This window comes from Pyrus communis, chromosome 10 (genome assembly GCF_963583255.1).
Source record: "Pyrus communis chromosome 10, drPyrComm1.1, whole genome shotgun sequence".
Classification (NCBI taxonomy): Eukaryota; Viridiplantae; Streptophyta; class Magnoliopsida; order Rosales; family Rosaceae; genus Pyrus; species Pyrus communis.
Window position 1 is genome coordinate 8,967,371 of NC_084812.1, and position 15,515 is coordinate 8,982,885.

General features: G+C 39.0%; 3 protein-coding genes across 5 annotated transcripts; 2 read left to right on the forward strand and 1 right to left on the reverse strand.

The window, feature by feature from the left end:
* The first annotated feature begins 1,792 nt into the window (after window positions 1–1,792).
* Window positions 1,793–4,219, forward strand: LOC137748235 (scarecrow-like protein 15). The gene has a single exon (XM_068488353.1). It carries the CDS (start codon window positions 2,234–2,236, stop codon window positions 3,863–3,865), a length of 1,632 nt encoding a protein of 543 aa, XP_068344454.1. The 5' UTR covers window positions 1,793–2,233; the 3' UTR covers window positions 3,866–4,219.
* A 2,080-nt stretch (window positions 4,220–6,299) lies between these two features.
* LOC137748493 (HVA22-like protein k) lies at window positions 6,300–9,900 on the forward strand. Of its 2 annotated transcripts, none has more exons than XM_068488651.1 (8): window positions 6,300–6,456; window positions 6,986–7,044; window positions 7,162–7,259; window positions 7,408–7,459; window positions 8,015–8,078; window positions 8,960–9,055; window positions 9,251–9,323; window positions 9,528–9,900. In XM_068488651.1, exons 1-8 carry the CDS (start codon window positions 6,424–6,426, stop codon window positions 9,650–9,652), a joined length of 600 nt encoding a protein of 199 aa, XP_068344752.1. In that variant the 5' UTR covers window positions 6,300–6,423; the 3' UTR covers window positions 9,653–9,900. The 2 variants fall into 2 exon arrangements, with proteins under 2 accessions (XP_068344752.1, XP_068344751.1); XM_068488650.1 differs by having other exon boundaries at window positions 6,302–6,456; window positions 9,510–9,900.
* A 416-nt stretch (window positions 9,901–10,316) lies between these two features.
* On the reverse strand, window positions 10,317–14,550 carry LOC137747537 (G-box-binding factor 1-like). 2 transcript variants are annotated; one of them, XM_068487665.1, is made up of 12 exons: window positions 14,277–14,550; window positions 13,539–13,680; window positions 13,407–13,454; window positions 13,198–13,287; window positions 12,980–13,069; window positions 12,691–12,866; window positions 12,499–12,556; window positions 12,099–12,147; window positions 11,834–12,033; window positions 11,161–11,238; window positions 10,864–10,989; window positions 10,317–10,666 (listed from the first exon to the last, which is right to left on the reverse strand). In XM_068487665.1, exons 2-12 carry the CDS (start codon window positions 13,596–13,598, stop codon window positions 10,586–10,588), a joined length of 1,056 nt encoding a protein of 351 aa, XP_068343766.1. In that variant the 5' UTR covers window positions 13,599–13,680; window positions 14,277–14,550; the 3' UTR covers window positions 10,317–10,585. The 2 variants fall into 2 exon arrangements, with proteins under 2 accessions (XP_068343766.1, XP_068343767.1); XM_068487666.1 differs by having other exon boundaries at window positions 11,834–12,021; window positions 14,277–14,544.
* Between the last annotated feature and the right edge of the window lie 965 nt (window positions 14,551–15,515).

A 15,515-nucleotide genomic window follows, 5' to 3' on the forward strand; every position in this document is an offset into this window, starting at 1 on the left:
CCTAGTAGGCATTACATGAAACACTTAGTGAACACAAAAGGATCTCGTATCAAACAATCAAAAGGTCATTGGAGGACCTTCATAGGTGTGTTTCCCGGCTTCTAGATGGTCCTAAGACCACCTTGATCCCTACGTAGATCCACCCTTAGTTATGTGATAGCTTTATTCTACTTAAATTATTATACATACATTGTTGCTTTAAAAATGTAACATATCAATTATACCATCCAGAATTTATTCATATTATAAAAAACTGTAATGATATGACCGGTTTTTCCGATATAATCCTTAAACTTATTAAAACCATGACAGGCCTATACTAATTAGCTCTTGCTAAGTGCTTTGCATGGTTCAGGAAGATACATTTAGTTCCTTTCCATTATTGTAGGCTGAGCCGGCAAGTATCTAAGCCCTAAAAAATTTAATCATGGCTTCTTTCTGTAGGCTTTTTCAAAGTGAGATAAGTAAAGGTAGGTGGTGGTGTTACTATGAGCTTTCGTGGGTCCTCGGAAGAGTTTGGGGGGACAATACTTTGGAGCTTTAACGCCAACAGTTTGGCACTTTGACTTCTTTGTCGTTTTAAGCTGAGAAGAATTCAGAAGTCCCTCTGATTCCCATATGATATGAGTTTGGTATGGAAAGACTTTAGAATTATGTAGAGGGAAGAACAAATAATTTTACAATTTTATACAAGATAGTAATTAAATGTATAATTAACTGATGAGTAGAAATAATCAATGAAGGAATTGTGGGTGACTTTGAGGGGATTGTATCTGGAATAGAAACTTTAATTCCAAGATGCTTTGAAAAAGATGTTTAATTAGTTTACTGAAATGGTAAAACGGACTAGAACTCTTTCTGAATTTAGACTATAACTGGTATTAAAACTGTATTTGGAACATGCATGAATGGATCATTACACTACCATAAAATATTGTTCGTCCGACAAAATTTGGTCCGATGAACCATATTTTGTTGGATAAAGTAAGTTTATCTGACGAAAATTTCCGTTGGTCGGGCAAAGATGGTTAGCATATATGGTTTTTCCAAAGGATTTGTGCGACAAAATAATTTTGTAGGGCAAGAACATTTTGTCGGGTAACATTTTGGCACCAAGGGAAAAAATGGCACGTATTTTATAAATTATTTTTAAGATGAAATCTTTAACTTGTAAAGTAAATTAACTTTTTAACATAGATAGTGCGAATGCATTATAAGCTAAAAATGGACATATGGCATAAAATAAAAGACAACAAGAGAACAAAACTAATTAATACAAGTGAAATTCATTACATAGAAGAATTTAATATCACACATAGATTCATTTTGTGTACATGTGCATTATTCATTTTCAAAAAACGAGACTTTACTTTCTTAAGAATCGTATCATTATTCACTTTTGTTGAATATAAGTTCTACATCAGAAAATTAAGAAAATAAAATACAATATATAAGGGGTCATTTTGGTTTCACATCCTTATCGTACAATATGTAAGTATATGGTTCCACTTCTAATAAGACCAAGATCTTTTGTGATAAAACTCAACACTGAAAAATACACGGTTAAGTTGAGACAATATCACTGTAGTTGAGAGGGGACGAGTGGCCTATCTCTTTGAACCTCTGAAAAGTTGAACCAAATCTGAAAACAAACGCTCTTAATCACTTAATGTAAGCTCCATGAAACTACAAAGACATATTAAATACATTGTTGATCATAGGTGAGATCCACAATCAAGCATAAAAATAAGTTACCACCAATAACCTAAACTTTCAACAAGCTAGCCAACCGCACACTTCACTGTTATGGGATCCTTCTAAAAATACACCTAACATGGTTTGATTGCTTTTGCATGGCCTGGAGAGAGTCCAGAAGTGAGCTAATTACTAAAAAGCAGAATTAGACAGCGAATCAAACAAAGAAAACTCAAAAAAGCAATTGTATGCAAAGGCTTGAGCAAGAAGCTTCAAAGAGATTAAAAGCCTCCCTACGACCCCTCGTCATCCCTCTAATGTCATGTATGACATTTCCACACAAACGCTACTACTTTACCTTATTATATTCCATTGCCATCCCACCGCCACCACCATGCACACACGCAAAGATAAAAAGCCCTCAATCATCACCACCAAAAGCCCCCCTTACCCCTCCCTTCACATTTCCTCTTCCTCTCAACCAAATCACAGCTTTCTAAATACGCCAGTCATAAAAGAAGGGCTTTCTAAATAAGCCATGAGAGTGCCTGTTTCTTCCCCACACAGCAACAACAACAACCAATCTCCCAAGCACAGCACCCAGACTAATAACCAAAGTGTCAACTTTCACCTAGGTATTTCGAGCTTGGGGGGCTACGAGCCCACCTCGGTTCTCGACCTCCGACATAGCCCCAGCCCTGTCTCCGCCGAGAAACCCTCCAAAATTTTGGCAATCTCCGACGTACTGTCCCACTCGAACCATGACCCTGTGGAGTGGGAGGAGCAAGTGGACTGGGACTCAATCATGAGAGACTTAGGGTGGCACGACGACAACGTCCCGAACCTCAAGAATTCAATCCCGCAATTGAATTCAAACGATCCTCAGATTTCGGAGTACCTGCATCCTCAACCGTTCGATCCCTCCCAGCTCGTCCACTCCGATTACAACATCAATCTCTCCGAAGTGTACTCCTCCCAGAATTGTTACGACCATGTGATCAACGACTTCCATCAATCGGGCAACTGGAACGTAGGGGTTGATTTCATAGAGGAATTAATCGGCGCTGCGGACCGTTTCGACTCGGACGAGTTGCCACTCGCTCAGGTGATCCTAGACCGTTTGAACAACAGGCTTCGATCCTCCTCCCCGTCGAAACCCGTCGGAAAGCCACTTCAACGCGCCGCGGTTTATTTCAAGGACGCTCTTCAATCCCTCCTCAACGGCTCTGATACGGCGGCGCGCGAGTTATCTTCCTGGTCCGACATCGTCGAGACAATCCGCGCCTACAAGGGCTTTTCCGGAATTTCGCCAGTCCCGATGTTCTCTCACTTCACAACAAACCAGGCTCTGCTCGAAGCCCTCAACGGATCAGCCTTCTTCCACGTCATCGACTTTGACATCGGCCTGGGCGGCCAGTATGCTTCCCTAATGAAAGAGCTCGCCGAGAAAGCTGACGTGGCGAGCCGAAATAAAGGCAACCAGGTCCCACCGGTGCTCCGCATCACCGCCGTCGTGCCGGAGGAGTACGCCGTCGAGACCCAGCTGATTAGGGAGAACCTGTCCCAGTTCGCTCAGGAGCTAAAGATTAGGTTCCAGGTCGAGTTCGTCCCCGTCCGTACGTTCGAGATGATGTCCTTCAAGGCCGTCAAGTTCATGGACGGGGAGAAGACTGCGGTTCTTCTGTCGCCGTACATCCTCCGCCGCCTCTGCTCCCAGAACAACATCTCCTGTTTTCTCGGCGACATGCGCCGCGTGTCGCCAAGCGTCGTGGTGTTCGTCGACGGGGAAGGGATGGGAGATTCTGGAACAACTTCCTTCCGAAGGAACTTCGTCTCCGGCCTTGAGTTCTTCTCAATCATGCTGGAGTCGCTGGACGCATCCGTGGCAGCTTCCAGCGACGTGGTGAAGAAGATTGAAACGTTTCTGCTGCGGCCGAAGATTCAGGCAGCGGTGGAGGCGGCAGGTAGGCGGATTCCGCCATGGCGGGAAGTATTTCAGGGGGCGGGAATGAGGGCAATGGAGCTGAGCCAGTTTGCTGACTTTCAGGCCCAGTGCCTGTTGGGGAAGGTCCAGGTCAGGGGATTTCACGTGGCGAAACGGCAGGGCGAGTTGGTGCTTTGCTGGCACGACAGGGCCCTGGTTGCCACGTCGGCATGGAGGTGTAGTTAGGAGGAGCTAATTAACATTAGCAGCTAGCTAGAAGACTAGCTAATAATTAAGCAGTTTTCTTTTCTCTTTTAATTACTCTAACTATTGGGGTGTAATTATGTGTTTAAATGTTAAGGTAATGATCCCGACCAATCTGTTTTGTTAGGTTTGGGACTATTTTTTTTGTTTTTATTTTTCCTTTTTCTTTTGATGTATGTTTTTTTTTTTCGTCAATCTTTTGGTGTATGTTTGGTTATCGTTGTAACTTTTTTTTGCTTGTTTTGGAAGAAACATAAAAGGGAAGCTAAGCAAACTATTGGCAATGTCCCAACACTCAAATTATGAATCAATGGATTATGGATCTCATGTTCTCGTACATAATTTATTTTCTTATTGTCCTTTTTACTTAGAGGTTAATTTCTCTTTGCATATATAATGAATTCATTAACTAAAACATAGTTGGTTATCAGCCTTCTCCCCACCCTTGGTAATTGTCTCCCTTCCTTGTTTTCCCTACAACAATAAGCTCTTTAACGAGGAACAACCTCTTCTCCAATTGTAAATGAGAATTCTAAGTTCAACTTATTGTATGATGTTGGGGGATTTTTAAGTCAGAGCTGGACTTGGGCTTTGGTGGATATCCTTTTGCTTCCTCTGGTTCGTTTATGTACCAAATCGTGGAATACCTCGAAAGAATTAGCGTGTCTTTGGAAGCATCTTGGTTGTATTAATGCCTCAAAGATAACATGATTTAAGCAAATATTGGGAAGTGAGGCGTGGTGCGGAAGTTAGAAGTTTACCAAGTTTAGTGTGAGAGAGAACTTGTGAATGGTTGCATGGTCTTGAATGATGAATAATCTGGGATTCCTAAGGGTCAGAGGATGCCTATATTAACTTAGGAAATTCAAGGAAACCTAGAGGAACCCTTAAAACCCTAGAAAGAAGATTTCCTTGAGGATCCAAGACTACATGCGCTTAAAGAAGAATCTCCCTGCTTGGTGTGATGCAACTCTCAATCCTCTCCCTTTTCTCTCTCTTTCTATTGTGTTATGTTATGTTATCCTTTATGTTGTGACTCCTACACCTTTTATAGGTAGACGGTAGATTTTCTGGGTTTCTCCTAGGGAATCCCTTGGTTTTGCCGTTTCTTTCTGCTTTGGCTAAGTCTTCCTCTCTCTTTTCCTCAACGTAGCTATGACTTTCCTTTTTAGCATTACATTGATGGACGTCGTCGGTCCCATGAAGACTGCATCATGCGTCTGGTTCATAGTGCCTTCTTCCTTGGTTAACCTTCCACATACATTGCTTCTGGCAACACACCCATTTGTTTTTCTTCATCATTCTTTTGCGTGAGCTAAGAAGGGAAATACCCCTTCTCTCTTCATTAATGGATGCCCTGCTCTCACGTAAACCTGATACTTTGGATTCTAATTTCTTCCTAACTGGACTAGTTAGTTTGCTAAGGGAAAAAGGATTTTGGTTTGTTCTCTCCCAGACTTACCTACGTGAGGTTTAAAGATTGTGGGCTTGGATCTTTGGTGCTCCCAAGCAGCCTAAAGTCATCCATAATATTAATTCCACATAGACCCGATAATCTTCCATGACCATCCACATCACGACCCACTTGGCATGCCCCTATACGTAGTATAGGCTTATTTTAGCAGCATTGTAGTTAGCATGGGTTGTCTATGACGACAATATCGTGACAAAGCTTGGGATGGTGAACATGCATGAGCTTGTACGGGCTTAGCGCGATTATACAAACAGTGTTCCATAAATTATTACTTTATTAGCATGGTGTGATTGTAAATATTCTCGATTTTGCACCTTTGCATGTATTTAATCCTGGCTCAGGGTATTTCACAGACAATCGAACTTTGAGACGTTATTGGGCTTGCATGTGACATTTTTGGACCCCAACAAATGACAACTTTGTTATCCAATTATGACTAACTTAATAGGTGGTTTGACTCAAACTCATCTCTAGAACATTGTTTTATAAAAAAAAATGTAATTTTCTCATTGATGTGGTTTGGCCCCATCCAAGATAAGAATACACAATTTAGGCTTATTTGGTCCCTATAATTTAACTAGAATTGACAACTCACTATATTTAAGGACATGATGAAAAAAAATTGAAAAAAAATGATAAATTACTCATCAAGGAAACTTATCCATTTCAATTCTCCTAAAATAAGAGGATTGGAAAAGATGAACTTCCTTCATGCCTAATCCAATCAAAATAAAAAAAATCGTTCTCCTTCATCTTCAATATACCTTGAATATAGTTAGTTTTGATCAATTCCAATCTAATGATAAAACAAGACCGTTTAGTGTTATAGATGAATATGCATATTGCGAATAATCTTGTTAGTAAGGGCTTCTGTTTCAACCTACTGTGTCTCGGGTTCGGACTTTTTCAACTTTGACTCTATAATTGGGCCGGTTGACGGTTGGGCCGATTTTCTTTTAAAAATTCACTCAACTTTTCCATTTCTATCGACTCCATATCTCGTGAAACGTAATTAACGGTCAGGAGGTTTCCCTGCGCGCTTTGCTCTGCTCTGCTCTGCTCAGAAATGGCTCTTCTCGGATCCAACATCACCAGCGAGGTCCTCTTTCTTCTTCCTTCTTCGATTCCATTTTCCTTTACTCTTCACTTACTGTTTGATACATTTATTCTCTCTTTGTTCTCGTTTCCGTTTCGTTTCAACTATTGTAAAAGACTGATCCCCAAATTTTGGAACCCCAGTCTGATTTAGGGTTTCTCAATTATTGATAACTTGCGATTAAAATGCTTCTTGAACAATTTTTGTAATTATTCACTATAAGTTATTTAATTTTTTTGGAAATTTCCATTTTTGATGTAATTCGTGCGAGTAAAGTACAAGATAATTAATCGTAGGATTAGGAAATTGGATTGTGAAATTCAGTAACTTCAGGAAATTTTGTTCATAAATCTTTCTTTGGTCAATAATTTTGTTAATACATCATGAATTTGCTTCTGTGTGTGTGTTTATATATCCATGGTTGATGCTTAGGATTGTTCACTATTACCCTCATTGTTTTATGTAATATTGGAATCCATTAACTTTTCGATAATTAAACGCTAAAATTAACGTTTGAGAATATCTGATGCAGGTAGGGTTGAGGTTGCTACTTTGCCCTCTTGGTTCGAACATTGTACTCCGAACTGCATGGTAAGGCATGATTAATGTGAACTGCATGCTAAGGCATGATTAATGGTCATTTTCTTTTCGTTAAACTTGGAATGTTGTTAGTTTATGAAAATACGTTGAATTTGTGCTCTGGTGTAGTTGTTCTGTGGGGATTGGTATACCAGTATACTGTACATGCAAGGCAATTGAAAGGAAAGATCGTATTGCACAAGAAAAGTGGCTTTTGTATTGGGCAGGTTGGAAATTATTAATTACTTTTGTTACTTTCCTTATTGTACTTTGTATTTGGATCGTGTTATGATTCTTAACTGTATACTATCAAGACTTATGCTTCTTTTGAACCCTATCATGCAAGTAATCTAATTTCACTTCAAATGATTGCAGCTTATGGATCTTTCAGCCTTGTTGAAATATTTTCAGACAAGCTTATTTCATGGTAAGATCTGGATCCTGTTCTTTAGAGTTACCGCATTTGTTAAATAGTTAGATTTTTTATATATCACATTTGCTACCTTTTACATATGCATGTTCATCTTTGCATATTTGCTCAGAATCCCATATTGGTTGGGTGTATTTTCAGGATTACTCTAGATCTCTTTAAATTTGTTACATTGACGGTTTCATTAAATTACTGATGAATAAGGTTGTATGTTTCAACTTTCAACCACAATTTGTTGGTGACTTGAAAAGCAAAAATACAATGTCGCCATTTTGAACAAAGAATAATAGAAAAAGGGTACCCTATACTCTTCCATATACTTGCACTTTCCTCTCTGTGTTGTGACTATGAAACGATACCATTTTCCAACAAGAGTGTTTCATTAGCATTCAAAGTAGAATGTGTTTTCGACTATAGTTATAATTGAGGATCTATTGGCATAAGGAAACAGTATGTTATTTCGGACAATGTTAAAAGAAAATATATCACTACTAATTTTTTCATGCACTGAGTTTGATAGATAACCTCATCTTTATTTTTTGTTGTGACCAGGTGCCCAATGTACTACCATATGAAGTTTGCATTTCTTGTTTGGCTCCAACTTCCTACTGTTGATGTAAGTTCAGTTTTATTCTTCTCTTTGGAGTGTTTGTATCAATACATATGGAAGAAGAATTATAAAGACACCTGTCTGTCACAAAATTCAGTTGGTTATAATTGTCTATTTTCTCTCCCCCTGTCTTGCGTTCACTTCTAGTATGTCATTGCAATCATCCTCATATTCAGACTCGTTGTAACATCCTCGGAATTGTTGCATAATATTGAATCATTTCACCCCAAAAATAAAAGTTCGTTGTTTAAATTTGTTTTCATCTTTCTGTTTTGGATTATATTTTTCCTTTGGTAGATCGGGAAGTGATTTCACCAATGAAATTTTCTAATCTTAACCATTTTCCCCACCTACCTTACCACGTGGGCTCTTATCCTGTGATTATTAACAAAATCGTGTTACTTAATTACTGTGCATATGATTGTAAAACGAAGCTCATTGCTTGTGAGAATCTGCTAATCTATTTTACGAAACATATTTTCTTTGAACTAGGTTGTTTTTACTTTTCAGTTGTCATATCAAGTTTACAGGTAGGTCTTGGCTGTCAGACATCAAAGAAAGGATTAGAAGTCGTTTTGAAATTCTATATATTATTATTCTTTTCATGATATTTATCCAATTTTGTTGGAATATCATCTGTTAAAGATGTTGACAGACACTTGGACGAAAAGAATTGCATATTCATTTGGATATTTATGGGTGCCTTATCTGATGTTTATAGTTGAATTGTTGAGTCGTGTTCAGAATGCTTTGTAACGTTTCATGGCCAACTGTGGTTATGTGCATACTTACGAGATATTGACACAAGGAGAAAATATTGTTGTAATTAACTACCTGCTTTCTTCTATAAAATGAATTAGTAAGTAATTTTGCCCCTTTTGCATCAGGGAGCGAAGCAGTTGTACACAAGCCATCTACGCCCGTTCTTTTTGAAGCATCAAGCTAGAATTGATCAAGTTTTGGGGCTCACATATGGCGAAGTGGTATTCCCTCTGTCTTTATATAGTATAGATAAATGAGTTTATTGAATGTTAATTTGGTAAGCACTAAGCAGGACCCCTGAAATTGTTGTTTTGGATCCAAATGAACTGCTATGGAAGTGCTCTTTGTTGTTTACACTCTGTGGCTAAAATACTAAAATGTACACTCATTGAGGTATATTGGTTTCTATATTGCAGCATAAACTCCTTAGTGCACACCAAGCCGAGATCGAGTATGCTAGGGTTATGATCATGAAGATTTTGGGTTCAGGTGAGAATGATTTATCGCAACCTCACATGCCTGAAGTTTAGCTATAGTTTCTCTCCTACATAGGGATTGTATATAATGGAACGATATATCATTAGGTTACAAAGGCTAGTAACTGGTCCCTGTTTTTTAAACTCGCCAGTTCATTTTCGTTGATTACAGTTCGTTGCTCTCCCTTGTTTTTAACAGACCAGCCACCTAATTCAGATGTACCCCGGCAGAATGCGATTGAAGGCCAGATCAGACCGCCTAATCCAGACCTACCAGGGCAGAATGCGATTGAAGGCCAGACTAGACCAGCACCAGTTTCGGAGTCTGATCACGATGATTAGTGTTGTTATTAAAAAGAGAATTATTATTGCTTTTCGAATGTATAGTTTTGAAATTCTTTCCGGCGCAATATAGAGACAAAACTACTTCCCTTGAATTAGGTTGTCTAAAATCTTTTGTTTGTCCGTTGATTTGTAAAATCTCAAAAGTAGCGGAACATAGTACTAAGAAAAACAATTTTGGGGTAAATTACTATTAGCATGTCATCTGTCGATTAGACAAATATCAAAAGATGATTCATTTTTCTCCACTCTTTGAGATGAGGTGTTATTCAACATTGTGGACCTTAATGTGAAGAATGAAGAGTGATGCTATTTAGACACAAAAACGAGCATACTTGCTGACAAACTCTATAATACAAAAAGGTTTCACGCACAATTTTGCGTCCTACTCTTATTAGAGTCAGCAACTATCGGTTTTGTGCGTCCAAATAGAACTTTTAAACAATTCATGCTATTTGGACCGCCTTTGGTGACTACCTCTCCATTAGAGGTGGAAACCGATGTATTAGAAAGGCTGTCGGTAACTCATTCAGTAAAGGCGGTCCAAATAGCACCACTCTAAAGTTTCCAAACAAGAGCGCAAATCGGCCGACGCCGACGCCTTCATTCGGGGGCATCACTTTGGATGAGTAGGGAAAGAGGAAAAATGGGGGACAAGAATACGAAGCCACAAATCGATTCAAAAACTACAAATACCAAATGGAGGTCAATCTATTATATACTCTTTCCAATGATACAACAATTTGCATGGTTCCCACTTCCCAGATGATCCAACTCAACAGCTAAGTTCACAAAGAAACGTTACTGTTACAGATAAAAGGGTTAAAAGTGTACAAATTAGTAAGGAAAACAAATTCTCTACGCTCAATTCGCAGAAGGGTCATGGCTTCCGGAGCTCTTAAATCTCTGTTACGGCGAGACTAATATGCCATCTCAACTGTTGCCCTCACCACCACCAGGCTGCTGCTCAAGGTTTGCTACTAAATCAGGTCCACATACTCGTGTCAATTCTTCCTGCATAGCAGCACAAACGTACTTTGTCAAAAGATCGACTGCACTCGTGCAACAGATTGGTGAAACATTTCGGGCAACTTGGATTGCTTTTAACGCATCATGCTAGAACTCTAATCAGCAAGGAATCTCTACCCGATGGATGTCATACAAGTAAAAAAAAAAAAATAAGAACAAAGTGCAAGCGTGTAGAAACGGACCTTTATATTAGTATTCTCTGATGTAAGTTTCTCGCATTCCTCAGAAAGCCTGTGCAGCTCCTCTCTGAGGCTATGATTCTCATTGCTCAAAACCTCTACCCTTGCTTGTAGCTCTTCACACTCTGCCTGGAAACACATAAGAAACAGAAGAGCGATTTAGACATATGAATTATTTTTGTTCAGGTTTTAGCACATGATTATTTAAAACTTATCATCGTCCTGTAGCACAGGATGCATATCAAGAAAGGCAGATAGAACAAGAAATTCCTGTCAACAAGTACAGAAGTACATATGTACCTGCTTCCGTAATCTTGACCTCCTAGCTGACTCCCTATTCGATTGCTTTCTTTTCTGTCTTTTCAGTTCACGTTCGTCCTGTCAAAATCATGAAAATCAATGATGAGCTAAAACAACTACCAAAGTGCACTTTCGATTTTTAAGAAATATATTTATGAGTCACCATGACATGCCAATTTCAAAGTAAACGGAATCCAATTTCAAAGTACGAACAAAAAACGCCCAACATAACATGCCAAACAACTAGTCATGGTGACTACCAAAGTGCATTCCGTTTTACTACCAAACTCCTAGCTGACTACCTCTGCAAAATGTAAACGGAATCCAATTTCAAAGTACAAACTAAATTGAATGAACAATAAAATTTAAGTGTAATAGTTTTACTAACAAACCATTAAAGTTATTAACAAAAATAATACTTTCATTCAAATATAATCACACACATGTAGTCAGGTTTTCTCTTGGCAGACAATCTAACATGTTATTTTACTCGACTGTTATCTAGACCATTATTAGGTAGGATCTTGTTTAATTGTGCTTCCAGACTGGCAGTCTTGTGCCAAATTAAAATGCCCAACATAACATGTCAAACATCTAGACCGATAAAGTTTTGCATGAAAAACAAATAGTAATACTAAATAACAATTTAGAAGAAAAACAGAAAGACACGTACTTGAATCCAATGCTCACCACCAGCTGATGGAGCACCCGACAGATTTCCTCTCACTTTGGCTGCTCCAGCACCAGCAGGGGATGCATTCCATAAGTCCATTCCAATATTCAGATTAGTTCCAGGCATAGAGACAGGCTTCCCAGGCACTGAAGCCTGAATGGCCCCAGTGCTATTCTGTGCATTTGCACCTGAAAAATGAACTGTGAGAAAATCATTTCAGAAAATATAACATAAGCAGGCAGTAGTATGAACAAGATTAATATACCATCTGCAAGCATCTTGTCAAAGCTCCCCTTCTTGTTTGCACCATACTCCTACAGAGAAATTGGGTATGTTATCATTAGAAGGAAAAGGATGCATCATACAAAAAGAATGTTGTTAGGTTAATATGAATCTCTAAAGACGGCATCCAAGTTTAGATGTTTGCAAGCATAAAGTGGCCAATGCTAGTTTTCTAGATGGGGTTCGAAAGCTGCCAAACTCTGCTAGCCATTTTTAGGTTAATATGAAACTCTAAAGACGGCATCCAAGTTTAGATGTTTGCAAGCCTAAAGTGGCCAACGCTAGTTTTCTAGATGGGTTTAAAAAGCTTCCAAACTCTGCTAGCCATTTTAAATAGTTACCAATATCACCAATTAGTAATTAGACGTAATGCACATACACACCTGATGGTTAGCATTATCATCACTTCCATCGGAGGAACCCTCGCTACCACTTTCCCCACTACATCGCCAAAAACTTACAGTCAGATCAAGGCACAGTGCCAATAGATAAATGTTCTATGGAACACATGTCAAAAGAAGAGAACAATCTAAAAACTTGTCAAAAGCAAAAATCCAAAGCAAAGATCAGCACACCTTTGTGAAGCACCATCATTTCCTGAACCTGAAGTTGCCTTTCCACTCTCCACAGCCTTGCCACCAGCCAAACTTGCATTTCCTGCAGCTCCCTTGGTCTTTTTAGTTGAAACCCGCTCTTTCCCATCAGAACCCTTCCCTTCCAACTCCGGGGCTGGTTGTGGTGCGCCTGGAGTCTACAGAATAATTGGATAAAAGAAATAAGCTGATCAGGTAGAGATCTTCCTAAATAACAGAGTCCATTTTTATCAATGAAGACAGATGCACATGTAGAGGAATAGCATTATACCGTGACCATACTAGGATGAGCATAAACTCCACCTGGAGGATACATGGCCGGATATGGAACTGGAGTTCCATATGGCGGCATCATAGGATGCTGAAAAATAGTAAACAACAACAAAGAATAAAAACCACCTCTTTCTGGAAAAAGAAGACGCAAACAAAAAGCAACCGCTCCCTAAGAAACATGTATGTCAGTGTATAATCCCAAAGAAAAAGACGTACCTGGGCTCCCCACATATAAGGGTGTGGAGTTGGGGAAGCAACAGTGGAGGCAAAAAAGGGAGGCGGAGTACCACCAGGACCATAATAAGCCTAAACAAGAAAGTTTTCCGTAAGCTATTAAACTCATTTATCAGGATATCAAATATATCTATCTAGCTTACTTAAAAAAAAAATTACATATTGATCCAGAATGTGTTTTCATCATGAACCTGCATAGGGCTGGACCAATCGGGATATGAAGGCGGTGTTGGTATTTCCTGCACAATCATCAGAAACAGATAAAAAACTCGAACTGTGATAGGATTGAAGACGAGGACACAGGATGGAACTGAGGGAATTACCTGAGCTGTTGAAGCTTGTTTGGAAGGCTTAGGAGGAGTACCTTCTTCCCCTGTCCCCATTTTCTATTGGCTCAGCAAATACCCCTTTTTAGTTCTAAATTTACCAGATCACGTTTATTCTTCAAAATAATCTATGAAGCACCTGATAGACACCATAATTAACAGTCCTCAGATTCACTAATTACATGCTTAAATTTAAAAGACACCAAAATTAACAGTCCCCAGACTCACTAATTACATGCTTAACATTTAACATCAGCAAAATCACTAATTCAATTAATAAAAAACAAATTACTTGCTCAATTGTTGAAAAAATTACATTCGAATTCTCAAGTATTTACTGTTCAGCCGCACAGATTTGAAACTCAAAGCTACGAAATTTACCCAAAAGAGGATTAAATTACACCTACCCTTAATCCAAAATTAACTAATTTTCCCACATCAGAGCTCAAAATTCAAATTAACCATTACAATCAAAAGCTGATAGTAAATCAAATACCAGCAGCAACAGATTGACTTATGCAAATAACACAGAATATCTATAAAAAAACAAAAAAAAAAAAAACAAAAACAAAACTGAGATGTTTGGCACAAATTGTAGAACACAAACACGAAATCGAAAGGCAACTCGAAAGGCAGCTAAGAAGAATCGGACCAGGAGACGCGTGATTCGAGAGAATCATAAAAGGAGAGAGAAAGAAGAGCTAGAGAGAGAGAGAGAGAGAGAGAGAGGCAGACCTGCTTTCATGGCGTTCAGAGAGAGTGAGGTGGAAGTCCAGGTGGAACACCACTTTTTAAGATCAACGGCCACCAGATTAGGAATCTAGGGTTTTTGGATTTGGAGACAGAGAGAGAGAGAGAGAGAGAGAGAGAGAGAGGGAGGCTGTGTCTGTGTGTGTCCGTTGGCTGCTGGGCTTTCAGTTTGTCGTTGTTTAGTTGGGACGGGGGAGTGACTGGATATGTTGTGTAGGAGGGTGATCCAGTGTGGCGGAGGTGTACCGGAAGAGAAGAAGGGGTTAGGGTTTGCCGGGGGAGACACGTGCGAGGAAGAGGCGTCCAGCTGTCCACGTTTCACTGGATTAGATCGTGACGGTGCATATGCCACGATGACTCATCCTGACAACTACCTTTCTTTTATTATATTAATTAATTAATTAATACTTTATTTTGTTATTTATTTTATTAATTTATTTTCTTCTTCATCCTTGATTGGCTACCACGTCAACTTAAAAATAGTATGGCGGTATCCATTGACACGCCTCAATCTTGATATCCTTCTAATACTAAGATGGACACATGTTGGCCGACACATGTGGGTGATGAAATCATTTTTACCATGCCTAAAAAGGAAATATGTAATTAGACAGAATATAATAATCCAGAACCGTGTTCAGAGCATACAACTAACCAAGAATAATGTGAAAGAATTATTATAAAAAGGTAAGAACAAAAGAATAGGTCCTACCATGAGAAGACTCGAAGATCCCTATGCGGAAGTTTCCTGACACCGGGATTGTGTACCTCGATTCTAATTCCTGAGAGGGTGCAAAAACAAAAAATGGAAGTGGACCAAAGTTTATAATAATACTAATAATAAGAAAACCATTTTATTTTTTAACATACTAAACCCCTGTTTTCAAAACATATATATAGTACTACATAATATATTTTTTGAAACTCTAGCATGCTGTGAAATCATTTGTAAAACTCGTATATGTAAAACAATGCTTGGAGATGGTAGCAAAGTCGCCTAAAGGCAAATCCGTAAAACCTTTGCTCGAAGGCAAATCCATAACTCTCATCGATATTGTACTCTTTAGAGGTATCACAGTCGCCCGAAGACAGTACATGTCCATCACCCAAAGGTGAAGCTGTACGACACTAGGTTACGCTAGTGAAGAAACCATGGTCCATCATCCAAAGGTGAAGCTGTACGACTGTGGGTTATGCCGGAGAAGAGGATATATAACATCACAC